The following is a 23,635-nucleotide window of genomic DNA, read 5'->3' on the forward strand; positions in this document are numbered from 1 at the left end:
ATCAAAACATTAATACCTGAGCTTAAGGACAGAGATTTTGTCTGTATTGGGTCATTGCTGTATTTGCAGAATTCAGGCAAATGCCTTGCAAAGAGTGGGCGCACAATAACTATTTCTTGAATTAACGGAATGAACGGAAATCTTGACCTTTTCTTTAAAATAGGATTAACATTAAAGCAAAACAAACAAACAAAAAGTAAGAGGCTTCCCCATTTTCTGATGGATTTCTGACCCTAAGAATGCTGGTAAGCAGGTAAACAGGGCTGAGGAGCAGCACGCGAAGAACATTAAGTGCAAATGTGTACATTTAGGAAGTATTCTAGAAGTCAAGGATTTGGTTCAGCATTCACAGCAATGTGTGGTGTGGAGTGGTGCCACACTTAACTCAGATTCTTGTGCATGTGTCACATTTGTATGACAAATATTTTATTCAGCATCTGACTAATTTTAGTGTCTATACTTATCCTTTTTCCTTGCCAGGGTTTTCAGAAAGGATTTCTGAAATCCTTTACCTATATATGACCAAGTGTCATAAAGTGACACTTTCTGGAAACATTTGGTTTACTTTTAATACTTGCTACTCAGCGTTGACTAGCTAAAATAATCAGTTTGACATGATCCATTTCACTGGTGGGGTTGATTATATTGCATTACTTAAAATTTAGCTCACAACCTCAGATAGTAGATTAAAATAGCTTTCTCAAAATTATTCCTGACAATTGTCTAGATACGTATTCGTTTTTACTGCCATAGCAAACATTTTTTGAAAACAGAAAGAAGTTCCCTTTCATAGCATAGATGAGCTAATAATTTGAAGCGGAAACTATTCATTTGTACACACTGTAAGTTTTCCTAATTATCTTCGTAATGAAAACTGAGAAAGTATTAGTCATCCTTGGCTAAGCTATACTCAATTCTACTTGTCTTTTCTTAAATATAATAAAACAACAAACAACCTTAAAGGACATTATTAATTGATTAGACAAGATTTCTTAAAATGGTTTTTATCATTTCATTTAACTTTAGAGCTTCCAGACATTAATAATGAGTCACCAAAATGCCATCATTGATTTATAATGCACATTAGCACATCAGGTTTGGCCCAAGAACTCTGTGGGTCCAGAAGGAAAAAGAAAGATGTTTATAAGTGAGCTCTGGCAGAAATATACTGAAAACACTATCTGTATTCATGGTAAACAATTAGGCCTAATTCGAGTACAATGAACATTCAGGTTCATTTTATTCCAAGGAACTGTTTCTATTCTTGAAGCTCTATGTAGAAAGAGTCCTTAGGGTTAGAACACTATTGAGGGTGGTATAATTTTGCTTGGCCTTTGGGCATATAAGGTAAACATTTTACAACAAAAATATACAGCCATAGATAACACAGGATCTGATCAATGTTAACACGCTTGGCGTTTAAGGCTAATCCACATTGGAAAAACAATCATTTCCAGGATGGAGATCAAATATCTTAACACAGTGTTACCTGTCTGAGTTGCTAGAAAAGATTTATTTAAAAATCGATCCACAGGATGTATTTTCACATTTGTCAGTTTCTTTCCACTTGTGTGCTAGAGGGAGGCACTTTAAGAGTTATTAACGGTGGTAGGGGTACAAGACACTGAGTTTCAGCAGTGATTGGTATATATGGCAGGGAATTAAAGTGAAATTGTTATTAAAAAAAGAAGGTAAACAAATCATTAAATTAGAAAATTTCGCCAAATCTTGTGAAGATCACTAATTTCTGATTTGAATAACTTCCTTGCTTAAAAAAAGATTAGTGGTTATCACCCACCCATGCCCAAATAAATGAAGGTACAATGGTTTTGCTGTCTGGGCTCGAAAGGGGTTTTAAATATTGACAAGTACTTTGAGTTAGGTTTTGAGTAATATTGCAAAATATTGTATTATGCATAGGTTCCAAAGTGTCAGAAAAACTAAAATGTCGAATAGAACATATTGGAAGTGTTTAGTAAAACGTATAAAAATTAAAAGGCTAAAAAACCCACTCCCGTTTTAAACATGTAAAAATAAATCGAATTGGTTCGTGGGAATCGACTTTTTTTTTTCTTTTTTTTTCTTTTTTTTTTTTTTTTTTTAGTTAGTTGGTACGTACTGCACCCGCCACAAAGCGTTGGAAAGTAGGTCCTGGTACACACTAAGGAATATCCAGCCAGGTAAATACATCAGGGTGATGAGGCCCATGAAATTGAGCGGATAGTGAGAATAGTCCCAGGAACAAGCGCCGCACAGGCGGAGCCCCAGACCCCAGGACAACTCCCATACGTAGATGAAGATCACGTAGATCGGCAGCCGCTTCCAAGTGCTCCAGCCACGATTCCAGTGCAGGTGGAAGTAGAGCTTTTCCACCACGAAGCTGCAGCTGCCGTACATAAAGAAGGACCAGAGCGACGTGTGGCCGCTGGCTGCCCCATCTCTCTGCCCCAGGAAATTAAAGAAGAAAGTGAAGAAGATCTCATCTAAAAAGCCGTGCATTCCGAAGAAAAGAAAGCGGAGCAGGCCCGGAAGCCCCTGACTGGGGGCTCCGCCGACGCCCCGGCCGCCTCGGGGTAGTAGCCGTCGGCCACCTGCAACCCCAGGGGCCCCGGCGCCCAGAGGGGCGGGGGGCGCGCCAGGCCCGTGCTGCGGCTGCTGAGGCTCTGGCTGCCGCCGGTACCGCAAGCGCAGGAAGCGCTTCAGGAACACATGGCAGTGGTAGAGCGCCAGCACATACTGCAGCGCTAGGTCCAGTGTCCCCGGCACCGCCGCGCCCCCCGGGACGTTGCGCAGGCCGAGCAGCAGTGCCTGGCCTGCCAGGGTCTGCAGCGCCATGTGGGCCGAGGGGTAGAGGAGAAAATTGAAGACGAAGGCGCTGGGGCAGCGCCGCTGCTGCAGGTAGACCTTCTCCAGGGCGAAGTGGGTGAGCGAGTGCAGCAGGCAGCGGTAGGGCGAGGAGAAACCCAGCATCCGGAGGTCCGGGCTGCTAGCAAAGCGCCGAGCTGAGGACACGAGCACGTCCAGGGTGATCCCGTGCATCCCGTAGAAGTAGAGGCGCATCCAGGCGGGCAGCGCATCCGGCCCGTCTGCCGGCGCTTCAGCAGTAGACAGCTGCTCCGGGCGGCTGGCCGCAGCCTCGCCTCCCCGCCCGCCGGGGCCCCCGGGACGCCGTGTGGCGCTGCTCCTTCGCGCGCGACCCTCGCCATCCGCATCGCTGCCAGCCATGGGCTCAGAGGCTGCCCGGGCACCCGAGCCCGCGCCGCCGCCGCCGCCGGGTGCGTGGAGCTGCGGGGCGGAGGAGCTCCGTCCCGGCCGCGGCCGGGTGGCAGCCGGAGCTGGTGTGCCCGGGAGACGCGCGGGCCGCCCGGCTCGCGGAGTCTCCCCGCCGCGGCCCCACCGCGCCCTGCCCTCCAGTCCTGAGTGAGGTGCCGCCGGCCGGCGCCCGCGCTCACTCTGCGCGGCCTAACGGGCGCCGCGGCCCGGCGAGGGGCGGTGGTGCTGGGGCTGCCAGAAGTGCGGAGGCTGCTGCAAACCCCATCTCCTCCGCTGCTCAGCCCCGCCGCCTGTGCTGCGGGCTCTAAAAGCGCAAAGCGAGCAGTGACGCCCCTTCCCCCGGCCCTCCCCATGCCCCTCTCCGCCTTTCTTGGGCTCTCCCGCCTTCACAGGGCGCCCTCCCCGCCCCACCCTCTGAGCCGAGTCCCGCCGGGGTCCGCCGGAGAAGGCCGGGCCCTGCTTCTCCGCCTCCTTCCCCTGCTCTGCCCTCGGGTCCCGCCCGGTGCGGGAGGCGTTTGCTGGGGCGGAGGCTGGAGTGGAGAAACATCTAACAGGTGTGATGGAAAGGCGACGGGCAATCCCTGTATCGCGGATCCAGAGCCAGGGCCTGGCTGGCCGAGGTGAATGGCCTAGTGCCACAAACCAGAGGCCGGGCCCGAGACCAAACTGTGGTGCTGTACATGTTCTAATTCAAAGCCAGCTGTGTCCCAGTCACAAAGAATGAACAGGAGACTCCAGGCCTGCACGCCCCCAGCATCTGAAATGTTGCCTCGGGGCCTGGTTCACTTTTTCAATCGCTCTCTCTGACCAGTGCTTTCCTAGGTTAGTCTACTGAGGGCCAAAGACAGAGAGTCAAAGCCCCCCAGAATTATGAAACGATTTGAGGCCAGTTGGGTTGGACACTGCTCTGGCTGCAGAGGAGTCTCATATCAAGAACAGTACCTTTGCTCACGCTGGCGCACCCCAGTGCTGCTTTTTCTCTTTGCAGAACTGGGTCATCCCAGAGACGGAGAGTGGAGTGGAACAGAGGGTGAGATTTTTATTTTTTTATTTAGGTAGAGAGGGTGTGGGAATCTAGAACTTTGGTGTGTTGGGGGCTGCGCTTTTTAATCCAATTTTGAATTGGATTCTGAGTCCAAAATTCAGGCTTAGAATTGAAAAGGATTGAAAAGAACCTTAGAGGTAAATTATACTGATTCATATCCCCCCTGCCCCCATCATATCTAAGCAGAAACCAGGTAACAGTTCTAATCTGTAAAGAGATGGGATGTTTCTTGGATGGAAGGCTTTCTGGGGATTTTTTTTTTTCCCCTTCTGGAGAATTCTGAGGCCATTCCTCCATTTCTTAAAACGGTCTTCTCCCCACTCTCTACCCTTATTTTAACACCTTATGTTACAGTCTATAGTTGCTAAATTGTCTGTGATTTAGGTAAGAGAGAAATAAAAGTATGGTGAGAAGAAAAATTGTTAAATATCACTTGTATAAGGTCAACGTAATGACTTTTTTTTTTTTTTTAGCTTTGTTAGCGTGTGGTTTATTTGCACACTTCCCTTGACAAATGTCAAAAGTCAGTGGGTGGAAACTGTCATGCCAGGGACAGAAGCCTCAGTTACAGGCTCCTCAAACCAGCTGCAAAACAGGAGATGCTTAGTTGCCCAAGTGCCTGAGCAAGTACAATGAAGAGAAATAATAATGTTAAAAAACTAAGTTCAACTGAGTAAGTTTGAATATCTAATCGGCTTTAATAAATGGTTCATGAATTGGGCGGCACCCCATTTAATAAAGAGAAGTGAGCTCCAAGAAGCTGTACAAAATGGAACACTTTTATAGGCGGGACATGGAAAGTTATGAGTAAAAGAAAAGAAAGAACTGTATTAGGCAAGGTCACCTTCCTTTGCATGGGGGTCTATCATGCAGATTACCACACTAGTGCTGATCTGGAAATTCCAGATGGTGATTAAAAATCACATTTCTGGGGCACCTGGGTGGCTCAGTCGTTAAGTGTCTGCCTTCCGCTCAGGTCATGATCCCAGGGTCCCGGGATCGAGTCCCACATCGGGCTCCCTCCTCGGGGGGAAGCCGGCTTCTCCTCTCCTACTCCCCCTGCTTGTGTTCCTGCTCTCGCTGTCTCTGTCTCTGTCAAATAAATAAATAAAATCTTTAAAAAAAATCACATTTCTGTAACTAAGTCTTGGTTTGCTGTCTTGGGGCAAGTGACTCCATATTGAGACTGTTATTATTTTTTTAAACACTGTAAACATTTTCATGAGCACCTACTATATACAAGATGCTAAATACACTGGGAAAATGAAGGGTTATTAGATGCACTCTCTAAGAAGTATATAATCTAGTTCATAGGATAATAACCTATCATATCCGTGTAAAGCCTACCTATGATTATTATTAATAATTATGATCACCTAGTTCCCCCTTATCCACAATTTCCTTTCCCAAGTCCAGAAACAGATGATCTTCCTTCTGACATATCATCAGAAGTTGGGTAGTGGCCTAACGCTATGTCACTCACCTCACTCCGTCTGTCTCATCATGTAGGCATTTTATCATCTCACGTCATCACAAGAAGGATGAGTAGAGTACAATAAGATATTTTGAGGGCGAGAAACCACATTCATATGAATTTTATTATAGTATAATGTTATAATTGTTCAATTTTATTACTGTTGTTGTTAATCTCCTACTGTGCCTAATTTAGAAATTAAACTTTGACATAGATAAGGATGTACAGGAAAAAATCATAGTATACATAGTATATATACTCAATACCATTGGTGGTTTCAGGCATCTGCTGGGGGTCTTGGAACATATCCGTTGTGGCTAAGGAGGGGAAATACTGTACATACCAACGAATACGTTTCTTTAATAAACTCAACCCTGGGCCCAATGTATCAGATACTAAAAACAAATGCACTTGTTCTCCATCACTGCTATTCAAGCAAGGGAAAGCACTTCATCATGATAGCAAAAATACAGGCATTCAAACATGCATACGCTAATTTACTAGATTATACTTGAATTGTTTTCTAATAGTAAATTAAACTTCAAGAGCCCAAGTCTTCTATTTATTCTAATCTTTCTTAAAGATGCAAGGAAAACCTTGACAGGTCTAATTCTATAGTTCAGTCTAGTTCATCTCAGGGAATGCAGGAAAATCTTGGATTAAATACAAAAATTATATCTTCTATTTGTGTATTTTTAACCTCAGCACTTAACAAAATTTCTATTTTGTGTACCATACATATCTTATAAATTATATAGGTATAATAAGGCATGTATAAAATTTATATATATATGTATAGTACACACATATTTGAAACATGCTAATTTTTTAAATTAGGGAATATATAATAAAAAGCTTGTGTCTCACCACTGTTGTCAATGTATTGCTCTGCTGAGTGGGTTAGATTGCTAAAAATCTCAATGTTCTGGGCCCTTTTTTGAATCTGCTTCTCATTTATCTTAGGAGAAGTAATGCAAAATACAAATTAACAGTTATAAATCCATAGCAGAAAATACAGCTATTACCTGTTATCCTACGTTTCTTTTTATATTTTTGTTGTGGCCTCTCCGTAGTTATGCCACTTCAAAATGCATGAAACACTAACTTAAAAAAAAAAAAAGTAGAAAGGATAAAAGGAAAGGTTTAAAAAAAGGCATGGGACAAAGGGCAAGAAAACTATTCATTATATAAATTGCCACTCATTCTTTTCACTTACTGCCTCATTTTAAAAAAAATGAGTATCTTCTACCATTCTGAAAAGTTAGGTCACCAATGTTACCAATCTTTGTTTCTGCTTTGTCTTCACATTGTTTTGTTTTGAGCACTTTATTGCTGGGTTTCCAAAAGGAAAACTGCAGCACAGCTTTAATGATCCATGATGATTTTATAATTTACAATCCTCACATCAGAATCTCCATGATCATAAAATACGTAAAAGCCTTCCTGTGTTGGTCTTTGCCACTGCAAACATTAGGTTGCAAAGATGCACCTGTAAAAGCAGGAACTTGTTGGGAGTTGGTGGGCATAAGGGTGAGGGGAGGTTAAAAATGTGAAACAGGAATCTGCAATAAAATAACATCGGGTTGAGACTCCTTAGGTTAGGAAGCAGCCATCAGGGCGCCTGGGTGGCTCAGTTGGTTAAGTGACTGCCTTCAGCTCAGGTCATGATCCCGGAGTCCTGGGATCGAGTCCCACATCGGGCTCCCAGCTCAGTGGGGAGCCTGCTTCTCCCTCTGACTCTCTCCCCTCTCATGCTGTTTCTCTCCCTCTCCCTCTGGCTCTCTCCCCTCTCATGCTGTTTCTCTCTTGCTCGCTCTCTAATAAATAAATAAAATCTTAAAAAAAAAAAAGAAAGCAGCCATCAAAAGAATGCTTTGCAACATTGTTCGTCCATGGAAAACACAGCCTTCTTTGACCTCAGAGGCTAGGAAGCTGTCTGAGTAACCATGTCTGTAGAGATGTAACAATGCCGGTCCAGTCCATACTAACCTTCCCGGACGGGCCAGGTTGGAGCCCCGTAGTAGTGTGACCGGGGAGAAATCTGCTAATTGGGAGAAGAGTCCTCTGGAGGATTATGATAATCTCCAGTGAATTGTCTAGTGGCCATAGGGTCATAGTTGTAGACTTTTAGATGTATGGAATGCCTGAGACCTTTCACTGCACACCAGAAGAACAAAGGAAAGTGAATGGAAAGCACAGCATTTAGAAGAAAGCTTAAGGGCACTTCAGTGGGGGACGGCATGAGTGTGATGACAGAAGAAACAGGAAAAGGCCCCAGGCACATTAGCAGTAGATATAAAAACCTTTCTTACTAGGGATTGAATTACACACGCACACACACCCCTCTTATTTACTGTAATCATCAAACTAGGAAGGAGGACACCCATCCAAGAAGGCTTGCAACTGCTATATGCTGGTTCCCTAAAAATACCATCAAAATAACCTGTTGCTAAGGCAAAACTGAGTTTGTTGCTTACCATGGTAAGGAAGCTTTCTTCTTCCTCAACGAAGTTTTAATAGCATCTTGGAGTGGGAAGGACAATGTTGGACTATTTATGAGGGTTTTGGTTTCTGGTTTAAGATGGGTCTTTCAATACAAGGGCTTGATTAGAATTAGGTAAGGATTATGATATAATGGTTTAGGATTGGTGGACACAAGACCAGTGTTTTGAGGCGAGAGTTTCAAAAAGTGTTGAGAATAAAAAATTTTTATCTCTCTGGTCCAGAGCTTCCTAGAATAATAAAGTTGTGTTGAGGAAGCGAGTGGAAGTCATGTTAAGGAAGACAGCCAAACAATAATGTCATGACCACACAGACAATAAGCTTTGGAGATGTTGATGTACGATCTTGGGTTCACACAATCTAATGGCGAGGACCAGTTTGGAATCTGAGGAGAACTGGAGTAAGGACAGGTAAAGGTGACGGAGAAGCTGGGCTGACACTGAGTATAGCTAAAATGATGCTCATCCCCAGTGTGTGTGGAGGGCAGGGGAAGGGAGAGAGAGGTTGATTGATAGTTCAAAAACACAGCTGTGTAGAATATTTGTATGCATATGTCTATAGTTTACCTATACTCTTCTCAATTTTCTTTTGTTATATACTAAAGTTCCAAATTAAAGAATTTGTTTTATATGTCCCTTAAACATCTGGGAGAGCAAATGGACCATGAGGAAGCAACTAATAGATTATTAGTGCTCACTGACAAATGTAGAAAGATCAAAGAGGAGCGTGTAAACTTTTTTGAACATGGCCACTGTTATGGGATCATCTTGGAAATCTTTCCTACTGTTCCTACTGCTTGTCTTTATAAGGCTCCTTCTTTTTAAGTGTACTCCTTTTACTTCTCTTTCTGATAATCTGATTAATGGGGAGTCACGTCGATATCAGGAAAGTTTCCTTTTGTAACTCCTCCTCTGGTAGCTTTTTATGTACTTTTATATTGTCATTTTTAAATTTCAGGCTTGCTTTCTGTCCCAGAAATGTCTTGGAGCTCCTAGTTTTCATCAGAAAACTGCTTCAGTTGAGGATTATTTCTGAGATTTTACTGAGTGGGGCTCATAAGGAATAGATTGAATAAATTCTTTTAATTCATAAAGCTTAAAGAAAAACCACAACAGTAACAAGTTGTTTGGAAAATCTTGCTTAAAAAATAAAATTTCACTTTGAGCAACATTCAAATCAGAAATACTCCCTTTGTATAATCTTTGCCTGCTTGCCAGTGCCTCACCTTGGAATGACCGAGGAGAGGATTTTCCCCTCCCCAGTTAATTCCATTCTGTTTTCAAAGGAAGTAGCTTATTTTGAATAATAATACTTGAGTACATTAGTCAGGGTTTATTGGTGAGAGAGTTCATCACTATTAATGGATACTAATTAATGTGCACTTACGTGTCAGCTGTGCACTTCACATAGTTTATCAGATACTCATATAACTGTTCTCTTAGTTTTTTTTACAGATATTGAAACTGAGGCTCAGAAAAGTTACTTGCTCAAGGTCTCAGCTAATAAGCCAAAAGCCAGCTATGAAGTCATTTCCACTTGAGACCAAAGCTTATTTGCAATACACTGTATAATTTCTTTGTTTTCATATTAAAGCCATCTTGAATGAGTTGAAGTTGCACATTTAATAAAAAAGATCCATTCTGTTTATTGGTCTAGTGGGTGTTAATTTAAGAATCCCTAAACCCGCGGAGGAGTAGGAGACCTGGATTTCGTCTGGTCTCAGGAATTCAGCTGAATAGGGACCAAACCATTCTGAACACCTACGAACTCAACAGGAGATCGAAGAAGAGAGTAGCAACAACTCTCCGAACAGAGAAGCGACCACTTACTGGAAGGTAGGACGTGTGGAGAAGTGAATCCGAGGTGATATTCAGGAGGATCGACGGCGGGGGAGGGGGCCTCCGTCCCCCGCTTCTGGCAAGTGATAGAGCCGCAGACACAAAATCGGACCTTTTAGAAGTCGGCTCCGCTGAGGGACGTTGCTCCAGTGGCTAAGTGGGGGGTGGAACCCTCGAGGGACAGTGTGGTCTCAGGACCCTTGGGGTCACAGAAAAACCGGGGGTTCCTGAGTGCGGCAGAGCTCCCAGGTATCGGAGCGGGGAAGCCGGCTGCGGAGACGGAGCCAAGGTGCGGGCTCTCAGCTCAGGGTTGCCATAAACTGTGATCCGCGGCCCAGTCGGGCCACTGCTCCTCCAGCAGGGACCCAACAAGCGGCAGAGCTGGGGATACTCCCCTTCCTCCCCGGGGAGGAGTGGCGCAGGAGCGCACCGCAGGGATCTGCTGGGTTTGGAGACTCCACACGGGGTCGGGTGCCAGAGATAGAAATGCTCGGTCACAGGCTGGGTGAGCACGGAGTGCGGCCGGAGACCAGGGAGAAGGGAGTGACTGCTTTTCTCTGGGGACGCACTGAGGAGTGGGGCCCCGAGTTCTCAACTCCTCCGGGTGGAGATTGGGAGGCCACCATTTTCACCCTGGTCCTCCAAAGCTGTACCAAGAGCTTGCAGGGAACAAAAGCTCCCAAGAGCAAACCTGAGCAGATTGCTTTGCCCAGACTCACAAGGGCGGGGCAATTCCACCTCCGGCAAAGACATTTGGGAACCACGGCAACAGGTCCCTCCCCCAGAAGATCAGCAGGAACAGCCATCAAGCCAAGACCAAGTTTACCGATCAAGGAGAACGGGAGAACTCCAGCATTAGGGGAATACTGCATATAGAATTCATAGCTTTTTTTTACCATGATTCATTAGTTTTTCAAAGTTAATTATTTTAACTGTTTTTTTTTTTAATTTTTCTTTATCCCTTTTTCAACCAACAGCAATCCCTTTTTTAAAAAAACATTTTTTATTTTTCATTTTTAGAGTCATATTTTATCCCTGCATAGTAGTTACCCTTATTTTTGGCTATATATATATATATATATATATATATATAAATATGTATACACACACACACACACACACACACACATATATATATATAAGTTCTTCTCTCTTTAAAATTTTGAGATACAGTTTCTTCTAACAGATCAAAATATACCCTAAATCAGTAGTGTATGGCTTTGTTCTAGTCTCCTGCCTGATCACATTCTCTCCCTTTTTTTTTAAATCTTCTTTCTTTTTTCAAAATTCTTATCAATTCCTTTTATAAAATCTTTTATAATTTTCATCTTTACACTCATCTTCCATCCCTTCATTGTATCAACCCTTATTTTGTACATATATAAGTCTTTCTTCCTCTAAAATTTTAGGAGGCACTTTCTTCTAACAGACCAAAATACGCCCAAAATCTAGTGTGTGGCACTGATCTAGGCACTAGCCTGATCATATTTGATCATATTCGGGTTTTTTAGTATTGCTCTGCTTTTGTTTTTATCTCTTTTTTTCTCTCTCTCTTTCTTTTCTCTTTCTTTCCCTTTCTTTTCCCCTGGTTTCAGGTCTTTTCTGATTTGTATAGAGTATATTTGCTGGGGACGTTGTTAACCTGTTAGCATTTTGTTCTCTCATTCATCTATTCTCCTGGACAAAATGACAAGATGAAAAAAATCACCTCAGCAAAAAGAACAAGAGATAGTACCGTCTTCCAGGGACCTACTCACTACGGTCTTTAGTACGATGTCAGACCTAGAGTTCAGAATCATGACTTTAAAGATACTAGCTGGGCTTGAAAAAAGACTGGAAGTTATTAGAGAAACCCTTTCTGGAGAAATAAAAGAACTAAAATCTAACCAAGTCAAAATCAAAAAGGCTATTAATGAGGTGCAATAAAAAATGGGGGCACTAACTGCTAGGATAAATGAGGCAGAAGAGAGAATCAGTGATATAGAAGACCAAATGATGGAAAATAAAGAGGCTGAGAAAAAGAGAGAAACAACTACAGGATCAGGAGGGCAGAATTCGAGAGATAAGCGATATGATAAGACGAAACAACATTAGAATAATTGGGATCCCAGAAGAAGAAGAAAGAGAGAGAGGGGCAGAAGGTATACTGGAGCAAATAATAGCAGAGAACTTCCCTAATGTGAGGAAGGAAACAGGCATCAAAATCCAGGAGGCACAGAGAACCCCTCCCAAAATCAATAAAAATAGATCAACACCCCGACATCTAATAGTAAAACTTACGAGTCTCACAGATAAAGAGAAAATCCTGAAAGCAGCTTGGGAGAAGAGATATGTAACCTACCATGGTAGAAACATTAGATTGGCAACAGACCTATCCACAGAGACCTGGCAGGCCGAAAGGACTGGCATGATATCTTCAGAGCACTAAACGAGAAAAATATGCAGCCAAGAATACTATATCCAGCTAGGCTGTCATTGAAAATTGAAGGAGCGATAAAAAGCTTCCAGGACAAACAAAAACTAAAGGAATTTGCAAACACGAAACCAGCCCTACAAGAAATATTGAAAGGGGTCCTCTAAGCAAAGAGAGAACCTAAAAGCAGCATAGGTCAGAAAGGAACACAGACAATATACAGTAAGAGTCACCTTACAGGCAATACAATGGCACTAAATTCATACCTTTCAATAGTGACCCTGAATGTAAATGGGCTAAATGCCCCAATCAAAAGACATAGGCTATCAGATTGGATTAAAAAACAAGACCCATCAATATGCTGTCTGCAAGAACTCCTTTTAGACCCAAAGACACCCCCAGATTGAAAGTGAGGGGGTGGAAAACCATTTACCATGCTAATGGACACCAAAAGAAAGCTGGGGTGGCAATCCTTATATCAGACAAATTAGATTTTAAAACAAAGACTGTAATAAGAGATGAAGAAGGACACTATATCCTACTTAAAGGGTCTATCCAATAAGAAGATCTAACAATTGTAAATATCTATGCCCCTAACATGGGAGCAGCCAATTATATAAGGCAATTAATAACAAAAGCAAAGAAACACATTGACAACAATACAATAATAGTGGGGGACTTTAACACCCCCCTGACTGAAATGGACAGATCATCTAAGCAAAAGATCAACAAGGAAATAAAGACTTTAAATGACACACTGGACCAAATGGACTTCAAAAACATATTCAGAACATGCCATCCCAAAGCAACGGAATACACATTCTTCTCTAGTGCCCATGGAACATTCTCCAGAATTGATCACATCCTAGGTCACAAATCAGGTCTCAACTGATACCAAAAGATTGGGATTACTCCCTGCATACTTCCAGACCACAGTGCTTTGACACTAGAACTCAATCACAAGAGGAAAGTCAGTAAGAACTCAAATACATGGAGGCTAAAGAGCATCCTACTAAAGAATGAATGGGTCAACCAGGAAATTAAAGAAGAATTAAAAAAATTCATGGAAACCAATGAAAATGAAAACACAACTGTTCAAAATCTTTGGGATACAGCAAAGGCAGTCCTGAGAGGAAAGTATAAAGCAACAAGCCTTTCTCAAGAATAAAGAACGGTCTCCAATACACAACCTAACCCTACACCTAAAGGAGTGGAGAAAGAACAGCAAATGAAGCCCAAACCCAGCAGGAGAAGAGAAATAATAAAGATCAGAGCAGAAATCAATGAAATAGAAACCAAAAGAACAGTAGAACAGATCAACAAAACTAGGAGCTGGTTCTTTGAAAGAATTAACAAGATTGATAAACCCCTGGCCAGACTTATCCGAAAGAAAAGAGAAATGACCCAAATCAACAAAATCATGAATGAAAGAGGAGAGATCACAACCAACACCAAAGAAATACAAACAATTATAAGAACATATTATGAGCAACTCTATGCCAGCAAATCAGATAACCTGGAAGAAATGGGTGCATTCCTAGAGATGTATCAATTAACAAAACTGAACCAGGAAGAAATAGAAAACCTGAACAGACCTATAACCACTAAGGAAATTGAAGCAGTCATCCAAAATCTCCCAACAAACAAAAGCCCAGGGCCAGATGGCTTCCCAGGGGAATTCTATCAAACATTTCAAGAAGAATTAATACCTATTCTCCTGAAACTGTTCCAAAAAATAGAAATGGAAGGAAAACTTCCAAACTCATTTTATGAGGCCACCATTACCTTGATCCCCAAACCAGACAAAGACCCCATCAAAAAGGAGAATTACAGACCAATATCCTTGATGAACATGGATGCAAAAATTCTCACCAAAATACTAGCCAATAGGATCCAACAGTACATTAAAAGGATTATTCACCATGACCAAGTGGGATTTATCCCTGGGCTGCAAGGTTGGTTCAACATCCGCAAATCAATCAACATGATACAATACACTAACAAAAGAAAGAACAAGAGTCATATGATCTTCTCAATAGATGCAGAAAAAGTATTTGACAAAGTACAGCATCCTTTCTTGATCAAAACTCTTCAGAGTATAGGGATAGAGGGTACATACCTCAATATCATAAAAGCCATCTATGAAAAACCTACAGCAAATATCATTCTCAATGGGGAAAAGCTGAAAGCTTTTCCCCTAAGGTCAAGAATCGGCAGGGATGTCCACTCTCACCACTGCTATTCAACATAGTATTAGAAGTCCTAGCCACAGCAATGAGACAACAAAAAGAAATCAAAGGCATCCAAATCGGCAAAGAGGAAGTCAAACTCTCACTCTTTGCAGATGATATGATACTGTATGTGGAAAACCCAAAAGAATCCACCCCAAAACTGCTAGAACTCATACAGGAATTCAGTAAAGTGGCAGGACATAAAATCAATGCACAGAAATCAGTGGCATTCCTATACACCAACAAGACAGAAGAGAGGCAAATCAAGGAGTCGATCCCATTTACAATTGCACCCAAAACCATAAGATACCTAGGAATAAATTTAACCAAAGAGGCAAAGGATCTGTACTCAGAAAACTATAAAATACTCATGAAAGAAATTGAAGAAGACACAAAAAATGGAAAAACATTCCATGCTCATGGATTGGAAGAACAAACACTGTGAAGATGTCAATCCTACCTAGAGCAATCTACACATTTAATGCAATCCCCATCAAAATACCATCCACTTTTTTCAAAGAAATGGAACAAATAATCCTAAAATTTGTATGGAACCAGAAGAGACCCTGAATAGCCAGAGGAATATTGAAAAAGAAAAGCAAAGCTGGCGGCATCACAGTTCCGGACTTCCAGCTCTATTACAAAGCTGTCATCATCAAGACAGTATGGTACTGGCACAAAAACAGACACATAGATCAATGGAACAGAATAGAGAGCCCAGAAATGGACCCTCAACTCTATGGCCAACTCATCTTCGACAAGCAGGAAAGAATGTCCAATGGCAAAAAGACAGTCTCTTCCACAAATGGTGCTGGGAAAATTGGACAGCCACATGCAGAAGCATGAAACTGGACCATTTCCTTACACCACACACAAAAATAGACTCCAAATGGTTGAAAGACCTAAACGTGAGACAGGAGTCCATCAAAATCCTAAAGGAGAACACGGGTAGCAACCTATTCGACCTCAGCCAAAGCAACTTCTTCCTAGAAACATCGCCAAAGGCAAGGGAAGCAAGGGCAAAAATGAACTATTGGGATTTCATCAAGATAAAAAGCTTTTGCACAGCAAAAGAAACAGTCCACAAAACCAAAAGACAACTGACAGAATGGGAGAAAATATTTGCAAATGACATATCAGATAAAGGGCTAGTATCCAAAATCTATAAAGAACTTATCAAACTCAACACCCAAAAAAACAAATAATCCAGTCAAGAAATGGGCAGAAGACATGAACAGACATTTTTCCAAAGAAGACATCCAAATGGCCAACAGACACATGAAAATGTGCTCAGCATCGCTCGGCATCAGGGAAATCCAAATCCAAACCTCAATGAGATACCACCTCACACCAGTCAGAATGGCTAAAGTTAACAAGTCAGGGAACGACAGATGTTGGCGGGGATGCGGACAAAGGGGAACCCTCCTACACTGTTGGTGGGAATGCAAGCTGGTGCAATCACTCTGGAAAACAGTATGGAGGTTCCTCAAACAGTTGAAAATAGAGCTACCATATGATCCAGCAATTGCACTACTGGGTATTTACCACAAAGATACAAATGTAGGGATCCGAAGGGGTACATGCACCCCGATGTTTATAGCAGCAATGTCCACAATAGCCAAACTGTGGAAAGAGCCAAGATGTCCACTGACAGATCAATGGGTAAAGAAGAGGTGGTATATATACACAATGGAATATTATGCAGCCATAAAAAGGAATGAGATCTTGCCATTTGCAATGACGTAGATGGAACTGTAGGGTGTTATGCTGAGTGAAATAAGTCAATCAGAGAAAGACATGTATTATATGACCTCACTGATATGAGGATTTCTTAATCTCAGGAAACAAACTGAGTGTTGCTGGAGTGGTGGGGGGTGGGAGGAATGGGGTGGCTGGGTGATAGACATTGGGGAGGGTATGTGCTACGGTGAGCGCTGTGAATTGTGCAAGACTGTTGAATCACAGATCTGTACTTCTGAAACAAATAATGCAACATATGTTAAGAAAAAAGAAAAAGAAGAAGATAGCAGGAGGGGAAGAATGAAGGGGAGTAAGTCGGAGGGGGAGATGAACCATGAGAGACGATGGACTCTGCAAAACAAACTGAGGGTTCTAGAGGGAGGGGGGTGGGGGGATGGGTTAGCCTGGTGATGGGTATTAAAGAGGGCACATTCTGCGTGGAGCACTGGGTGTTATGCACAAACAATGAATCATGGAACACTACATCAAAAACTAATGATGTAATGTATGGTGATTAACATAACAATAAGAAAAGAATCCCTAACCCCTCCCCCAGCTACTCCAACCCTTTGGCTATCATTCATTTTATTTTAATCATTAATCTACACAATCATCTCATATCCTTTCGTTGTTATTGTTCCATACATTTACTTGTTTATTTTTCCCTACCTTTCCTTCTGGGTTTCTTTACAAATTAGTAAATGGCTATTTATTTGTACAAATGGGGCTATGTGGAAGGGGTTGCTGTCTGGTGTGGAATAGAAGATAGAGGTCAGATAACAAGAAAGTTAAGGGGGCTCAGTCGCTAAGTGTCTACATTTGGCTCACGTCTTGATCCCACGGTCCTGGAATCCAGCCCCGCATCAGGCTCCCTGCTCCATGGGAAGCCTTTGTCTCCCTCTCCCACTCCCCCTGCTTGTGTTCCCTCTCTCACTGTCTCTCTCTGTCAGATAAATGTCAAATAAATAAAATAAAATCTTAAAAAAACAAAACAAAACAGGAAAGTTAAGTATGGAATGCAAATGTATTCCTGTGGGCTGTTATCTCTATTTATGTTATCAATATCTCTAGATATTGAAGTTCAGCAAAATCACACCCTGCTGTTCCAGTTAACACCCCTATTCGTGGTTACCATAACCTAAAAACCGAGTCATGGTTTAGTGCAGAGACTTAACCAAAAGATTTTCATGCATTCATCTAGTTAGCAAAGTCTATTTGTACCTGGTCTCCAAAACCTAAGTGCATATTATATTTCAGTATTTTCCATATAGAAAAAAACACAAGTCACTAAACACGATTGTTTGCTAATCTGGAGATTTGGGGGAAAAGTCTATCCAGTTTTTCAAAGGCTCATTTTGCAGTGAGGTATGATGGGAGGCAGATGAAGGTTAACTGACCGAATACCTCAGTCAAAGAAAACAAGTTATGAAAGAAAAATTAAGTATCACTAGTGCTCAGATTCTGTCATGCTTCTTTTTGAGCACCTACTGCATTCTAGGTATTTGGCTATGAACAGATGCTATAAAGCTGAGCACCACATGGAACTTACCTCACTGAGATCACAGTTTAGGCTACAGTGTTAATTTATAATCATTGCGAACAAGAGGTAAATTCAAGATCTGATTAATTGCCAGTATGCCAGACTGCCAGGGCCTCCATCCTCACAAACAAGAACCTGACTACCGACTTCCTTGCTATGCAGAGTAGGACAGAGCCCTTGCTGGCTGTTCACCTTCACCCTTGTTTCTCTCTCCACAGTCAAGAGGTAGGCAAGTAGGTAGGAGGTTGGTAGGGCAAGTGAGATTTGTTGGCAGCTTCAGATGTGATGTGGTTTTGGGACATAGGTGAGGTTCAGTGGGGTGGAGTCCAGAGCCAACCACCAAGAAAGAATTCCTGAGGCGTCTTTGGTGCAAAATGGTGGTTTATTACAGCACAGGGACAGGATCCGTGGGCAGAAAGAGCTGCTTCCCCAGGGTCGTGAGTGGTGGTGATTCTATGCTCAGGAGCTGGGGAGGTGAGGACAAAGGGGGTGTCCAGAAGGACTGTCATATGCTAAAGACTCTCAGGATACTGGAGGCCTGGTTATTGTCAAGCCAAGGCTGTTTCCCCCTCTAATGAGGCACTAACATGAAGACAGTTGGGAGTTTCCGGGAGGAATGTTACATTCCTCCTATCACACGTCCTTGTCAACGGACTTCAGGTTCAAAAGAAATTCCATTTTATTTACATTTCCTTCTGCCTTCCTTAATTTTATGGAGGGGAAGGTGATGTCAGGGCTTCAATGGATCTCTGGAAGTTAGGTTATTGATAAGAAAGCTTCTTCCTTTTAAATCACTAGGACATTTGTAAACTGAGGGAGACTCCTGGCCTGAAGGACTGTGACCTCTATCAGTTAACCATTTATTTTTCCTTTAGGGCAGCCAGGAGTGCCAGAGGAATGTCACACATATCACATGGGGGTGGGGGTGGGGCGTGCGGGTGGGGGGTGGGGGGGTGTCAGCTTCTGTTTTGTCCTCCGCCAGCCTTCTGTTCCCTCATCAGATGGAACTACATTAACATCACAATGAAAGGTTTTTCCTCTTCTGCCAGAGTGTTATGAAATCACTTAACCACCAGGAGTAAAGTAACATATCTTATAGTTTTAACACCTAGTTATGGCACTTCTTAATTTTGTTTCAGTCATTATCTCATTTTGTCCTCAATCTTGTGACAACAGAGCTATTCTTCTAATTCACACTATCAGGTAAAACCAGAAAATGCAACCTGTCAAAACTCACACTGTTAGTGGCAGAGTTGTTTCTCATTTAAACTCCAAAAGTTCCTTCTTCCAGACTACACTCTCTGTCTTACAAAATGTCTCCAGCCCACCGGAGGGTTCTAAGTGCCCCCACTGGTTGCCGTGAAACAAGCTCACTGATTAGCGCTTGGAAGAGAGGAGTCATTTTCACTTGAATTCCAGAAGAAAGGTGAAGAAGGCCTGAGTCAGTGCCGTTGGCCAACAGCCTGGATTTCTTCCACCCTCTGGGGAGGGTGCGGTTCCTAGAACTCTGTATACTCACTGCCTTCCTTAGCTGAGCTGCTGGTTCTGTTTCCTGCCATCTGGTGACTACGTGGTGGTTTTCTGCCTCTCCCTAGTTGTTCAGCTTGACCTGTGTGGCCATGTTTCTTCTGTGAGTGGTCGTGTCAGTGACCTATTGCTTTCCTCTGCGGTGATGACTGCTACAACTCTTGCTTTAGAGAATATGTATTTCTTATGTTTATATCCTATATAAATTTTATTTATAATAATGAAATATAAATGTATATTTACATATCTTTTTCTTCATTCAACAAACAGTTATGGAACACATATGTGCGATATTTTGTGCTATAACTTGGATGCAAAAAAATGAATATAGCAAAGCCTACTCCTCTTGAAGTTTCCAGTATAGCTTACTATAAAAGATATCCTTGTTTATTGAATAAATTGGAAATAAATAAAAGTAGAAAGTAAAAGATGTACACATGCCCCATGATACCACCACCCATAGATAACCACTGTTAATATTTTGGTATGTAGCCTTTCAACAATATTACAGTATCACCAAAGGAGATTATATTATGCATTCCTTTTATAATTGGTAATTTGCTCTTGTCACTTATTGGTGATTAGGGAGCATCCTTCCATTTGGTAATCTGCTACATCATTGGTTATGATGACACCAGATTCCTTTGTAGAGCTATCCCATAATTTGTTTAGTCAATCCCCAATTTTTGGCCACTTAGGTTGTTTCAAAAAGTTTTGCTGTTATAAACATCTATTTGACAAGCATTCCCTTAATTATCTTTTTCATGTAGCCATGTTTATCTACCTAGACTACATCCATTAAAATTCAAATGGTGAATCAAAATTATACACATTTTGAGACTTTGGCTATTACTAAATAGTCCACCAGCAGCCTTGCTGGCACTTTTGAATACTTTTGTAAAATGCGACTAGGAAGTCATGGCTGGTGGGAGGTTGGCCTTACGGTAGAATGTTGGTGTTGGTGTTGAGAATGTATGTTTGGGGTGTGCCACATGATGTGTTGGGCTGATTGGATAGTAACAAAGATAACCTCTGAAAAAACCTAGTATGATTAAATAAAATATAAGTGTATTATTTTGAACATTATACTATTACTTCTATCTCGCTACATATAAAATTCCATTGCTCATCTCTCCCTCTAAAACAGACACTTCCCTCCCTCCCTTCCACCATCCCTCCCTCACGTCCAGTTTGTGTACATACAAACATTTTTGTGCCAGTTATGTCACAACCAAAGCAGGATCTTTACGCTCAAGCATCTCACCATCTAGTGAGGGAGGTAGATAAATAGAGACCACAAAACTGAATACAGATTATGATGGAAGAAAAGCCTGAGTGTGTTTGCACACACAGGAGGGAGACTAGACTCTAATAGGATAGGATCTTCCTATTCTTCCAATATACTAACCTTGACTCCTTAATATCTCTCAGCCCCCATGTTTAGCAAGTATTTATTTGCTATTTTGCTAAATAATAATTTAGCAATTATTGTATACTGTCTATTTTTACTCTCCAGAATCTCTTTTAAAACATTTTTAGAGTTTATTGTCTGCTTTCTATTTCCAATGCTATCACCCTCATTCAGAGCACTGCCACCTCAGCCGGGACTGCTGCAATAACACGCTGACATGCCCAGCCCAAGTTTCTTTATCCTCCTCTGATCTAACCTGGATATTGCTATCAGTGTGGCCTCCCTCAACCACGACTTTGAAGATTTCATCACCCTAATCAAATACTTTCAAAAGGTCTCCTTGACTTATAGCAGAGCACCCAAGCTCTTTTTCTTAATCATCAAGATCAAATAATGATCTACTTATCCATCCTTATTTCTTGTACTCATCTTCAGTAACCTTCATCGGAACCCCCGCCCCCCTGCCCCAGTTCAGTAAATCCTATCCATTCTCCAAGGCCTGTTCATATTGATACCCTCCATAAAACTGGGCCAGACTTCACCTGCCTGAAGTATTCTAGTTGTTGATATAGCATGAATTTTATCACATACTGCCTTTTTTTTTTTTTTTTTTTTGAGAGAGCGGGAACGCGAGTGGGGAGGGGCAGAGAGAGACAGAGAATCCCAAACAGGCTCCGTAGAGCCCAGCGTGGAGCCCAACACAGGGCTCAATTCCACAACCCTGAGATCATGACCTGAGCTGAAATCAAGAGTCAGATGCGTAACCGACTGAGCCACCCCGGCGCCCCCATCATGTACTGCTTTTATTGTTATCCTGAATTTTTCAGAATGTCTCATATCTATGTTTCGTCATATTGAAAACTCATTTGAGTCACAAATACTGTCAGCATCTCTGTTAGCTTCTAGCACAGAAACATACTCAGAGAGGAGATCATTCAACTTCCGTAGATTCTGATGTTGATTTAAATGAGCTACTGTTTGGACATTCTTGATCCTCACTGATTAGATTATATGTAAATAAAATCTAGTACTACTGATATGAACTAGGTCCTGTATATTTCTCCTACCCTTCCACATTTTAGTTCAATAACCAGAGTGTAGAACATCTAACTGAGCTCCAAACAAGTTCTTCTTCCATCTCTTCATCCTTTCCTCCTGCTAAGGATTTCTAGGGAGAATACCTCTTTCTTTCTCACTACCAGGCTGCTTAAATCCTTCTATCATGGAATCCTCAAAACCAGGAATCTTTTTGTAGAAAATTGTGGTGGGTGAGGGCAGAAAGAAGGAAGGCGAAACATATGGAAAAGTAGACAGCAAGTGTGACTATGTCTGGCCCTCTAACCATTCCTTACGCTCATATACATGGCAGACATAATTACTGCAGCATGTTTTCCCAGTAAGTCCAGAGTTTGCCTTTGAATCCCATTCAACAGAATGATACAAGAAGACATGATCAATCAACAGGAGTTGGCAAGAAAAATGAATTGTATGTGGCATTTCCATTCTAGAATGTACATGGGGCATTTATCTCTTTTTGGGTAAATTAGATATATGGTAATTTGCATTTAGACACATATGCTCTCATGATTGGGATAACTGTTTTTTCTATAAAAGTTCTTTCCCTGGTAAGCAAATCCTCACAGAATTTTTTGAGATCACAGGCTTTCCTAGTACATTAAGTGTGTTATTGTCTGAGTTACACACAACTATTTTCTAATATTACGTGAAATGAAGTGAGTTCCTTTTTGTGTTTAAGGCTAAAAAAAATCATTGTTTGGAGCCAGAATAAACAATTAGCAAATAAATGGGTTAGAATTTGTATAAAATTAAATTGAGTTTCAACAAAACTACTAGAATATCAGGTATTTATAGTAGGGATCTAGGCTCACTCAATACAGTTATGTATAGACAGAATTTTAATTTTTTTGCATTTGCATAGTACTTTATAGTCTACAAAATGCTTTCATACTTCTTTTCTCTTTGGTTCCTTGAAATAGTGTGTGATAGGCAAGAAGTACCATTTACTGCTAGGGAAATTCCAAAATAGCTAAGTTGTATTTCAAGGGTTAAAATAACTCTTAGAGAGGCTGAGGCTGGGCCCAAGCCTAGATGGCCTTTTAATGTAGCTTTTATTTAATTTAAAAAACAAATAACATTGTATATGAACTATACTTCCATAAAAAAAAATCCAATACTGGGGCGCCTGGGTGGCTCAGTTGTTAAGCGTCTGCCTTCGGCTCGGGTCATGATCCCAGGATCCTGGGATCGAGGCCCGCATCGGGCTCCCTGCTCCCCGGGAAGCCTGCTTCTCCCTCTCCCGCTCCCCCTGCTTGTGTTCCCTCTCTCGCTGTCTCTCTCTCTCTGTCAAATAAATAAAATCTTTTTAAAAAAACCCAATACTTTCATATCTTCAGTATTTATAAGGCACAAAAGGTCATGCAGAGAAAATTTCCCTCTGAAATCCGTCCCCCCAGCCACCCATTTCCTTTTGGGGCAATATTATTGGGTTAGTATTAGTTAGTTGGCTGTCTATGCAGAGATATTCTATGCATATACTAGTAAATAGAAGCCTCCTCTACCATTTTTTACGCTGATACTAATATACTGTACACTTTATTCTGCACCTTATTTTTTTCACCTA

At 41.8% G+C, this 23,635-nt stretch overlaps 1 protein-coding gene across 1 annotated transcript; it reads right to left on the reverse strand.

The window, feature by feature from the left end:
- Window positions 1-2,100: 2,100 nt before the first annotated feature.
- On the reverse strand, window positions 2,101-3,240 carry TMEM229A (transmembrane protein 229A). The gene has a single exon (XM_028104836.2). The coding sequence runs from the start codon at window positions 3,223-3,225 to the stop codon at window positions 2,101-2,103; it is 1,125 nt and encodes a 374-aa protein (XP_027960637.2). The 5' UTR covers window positions 3,226-3,240.
- Between the last annotated feature and the right edge of the window lie 20,395 nt (window positions 3,241-23,635).

This window comes from Eumetopias jubatus, unplaced genomic scaffold (assembly GCF_037043125.1).
Source record: "Eumetopias jubatus isolate StellerSeaLion01/CBP00866 unplaced genomic scaffold, mEumJub1_p1.0 scaffold_14, whole genome shotgun sequence".
NCBI classification, from domain to species: domain Eukaryota; kingdom Metazoa; phylum Chordata; class Mammalia; order Carnivora; family Otariidae; genus Eumetopias; species Eumetopias jubatus.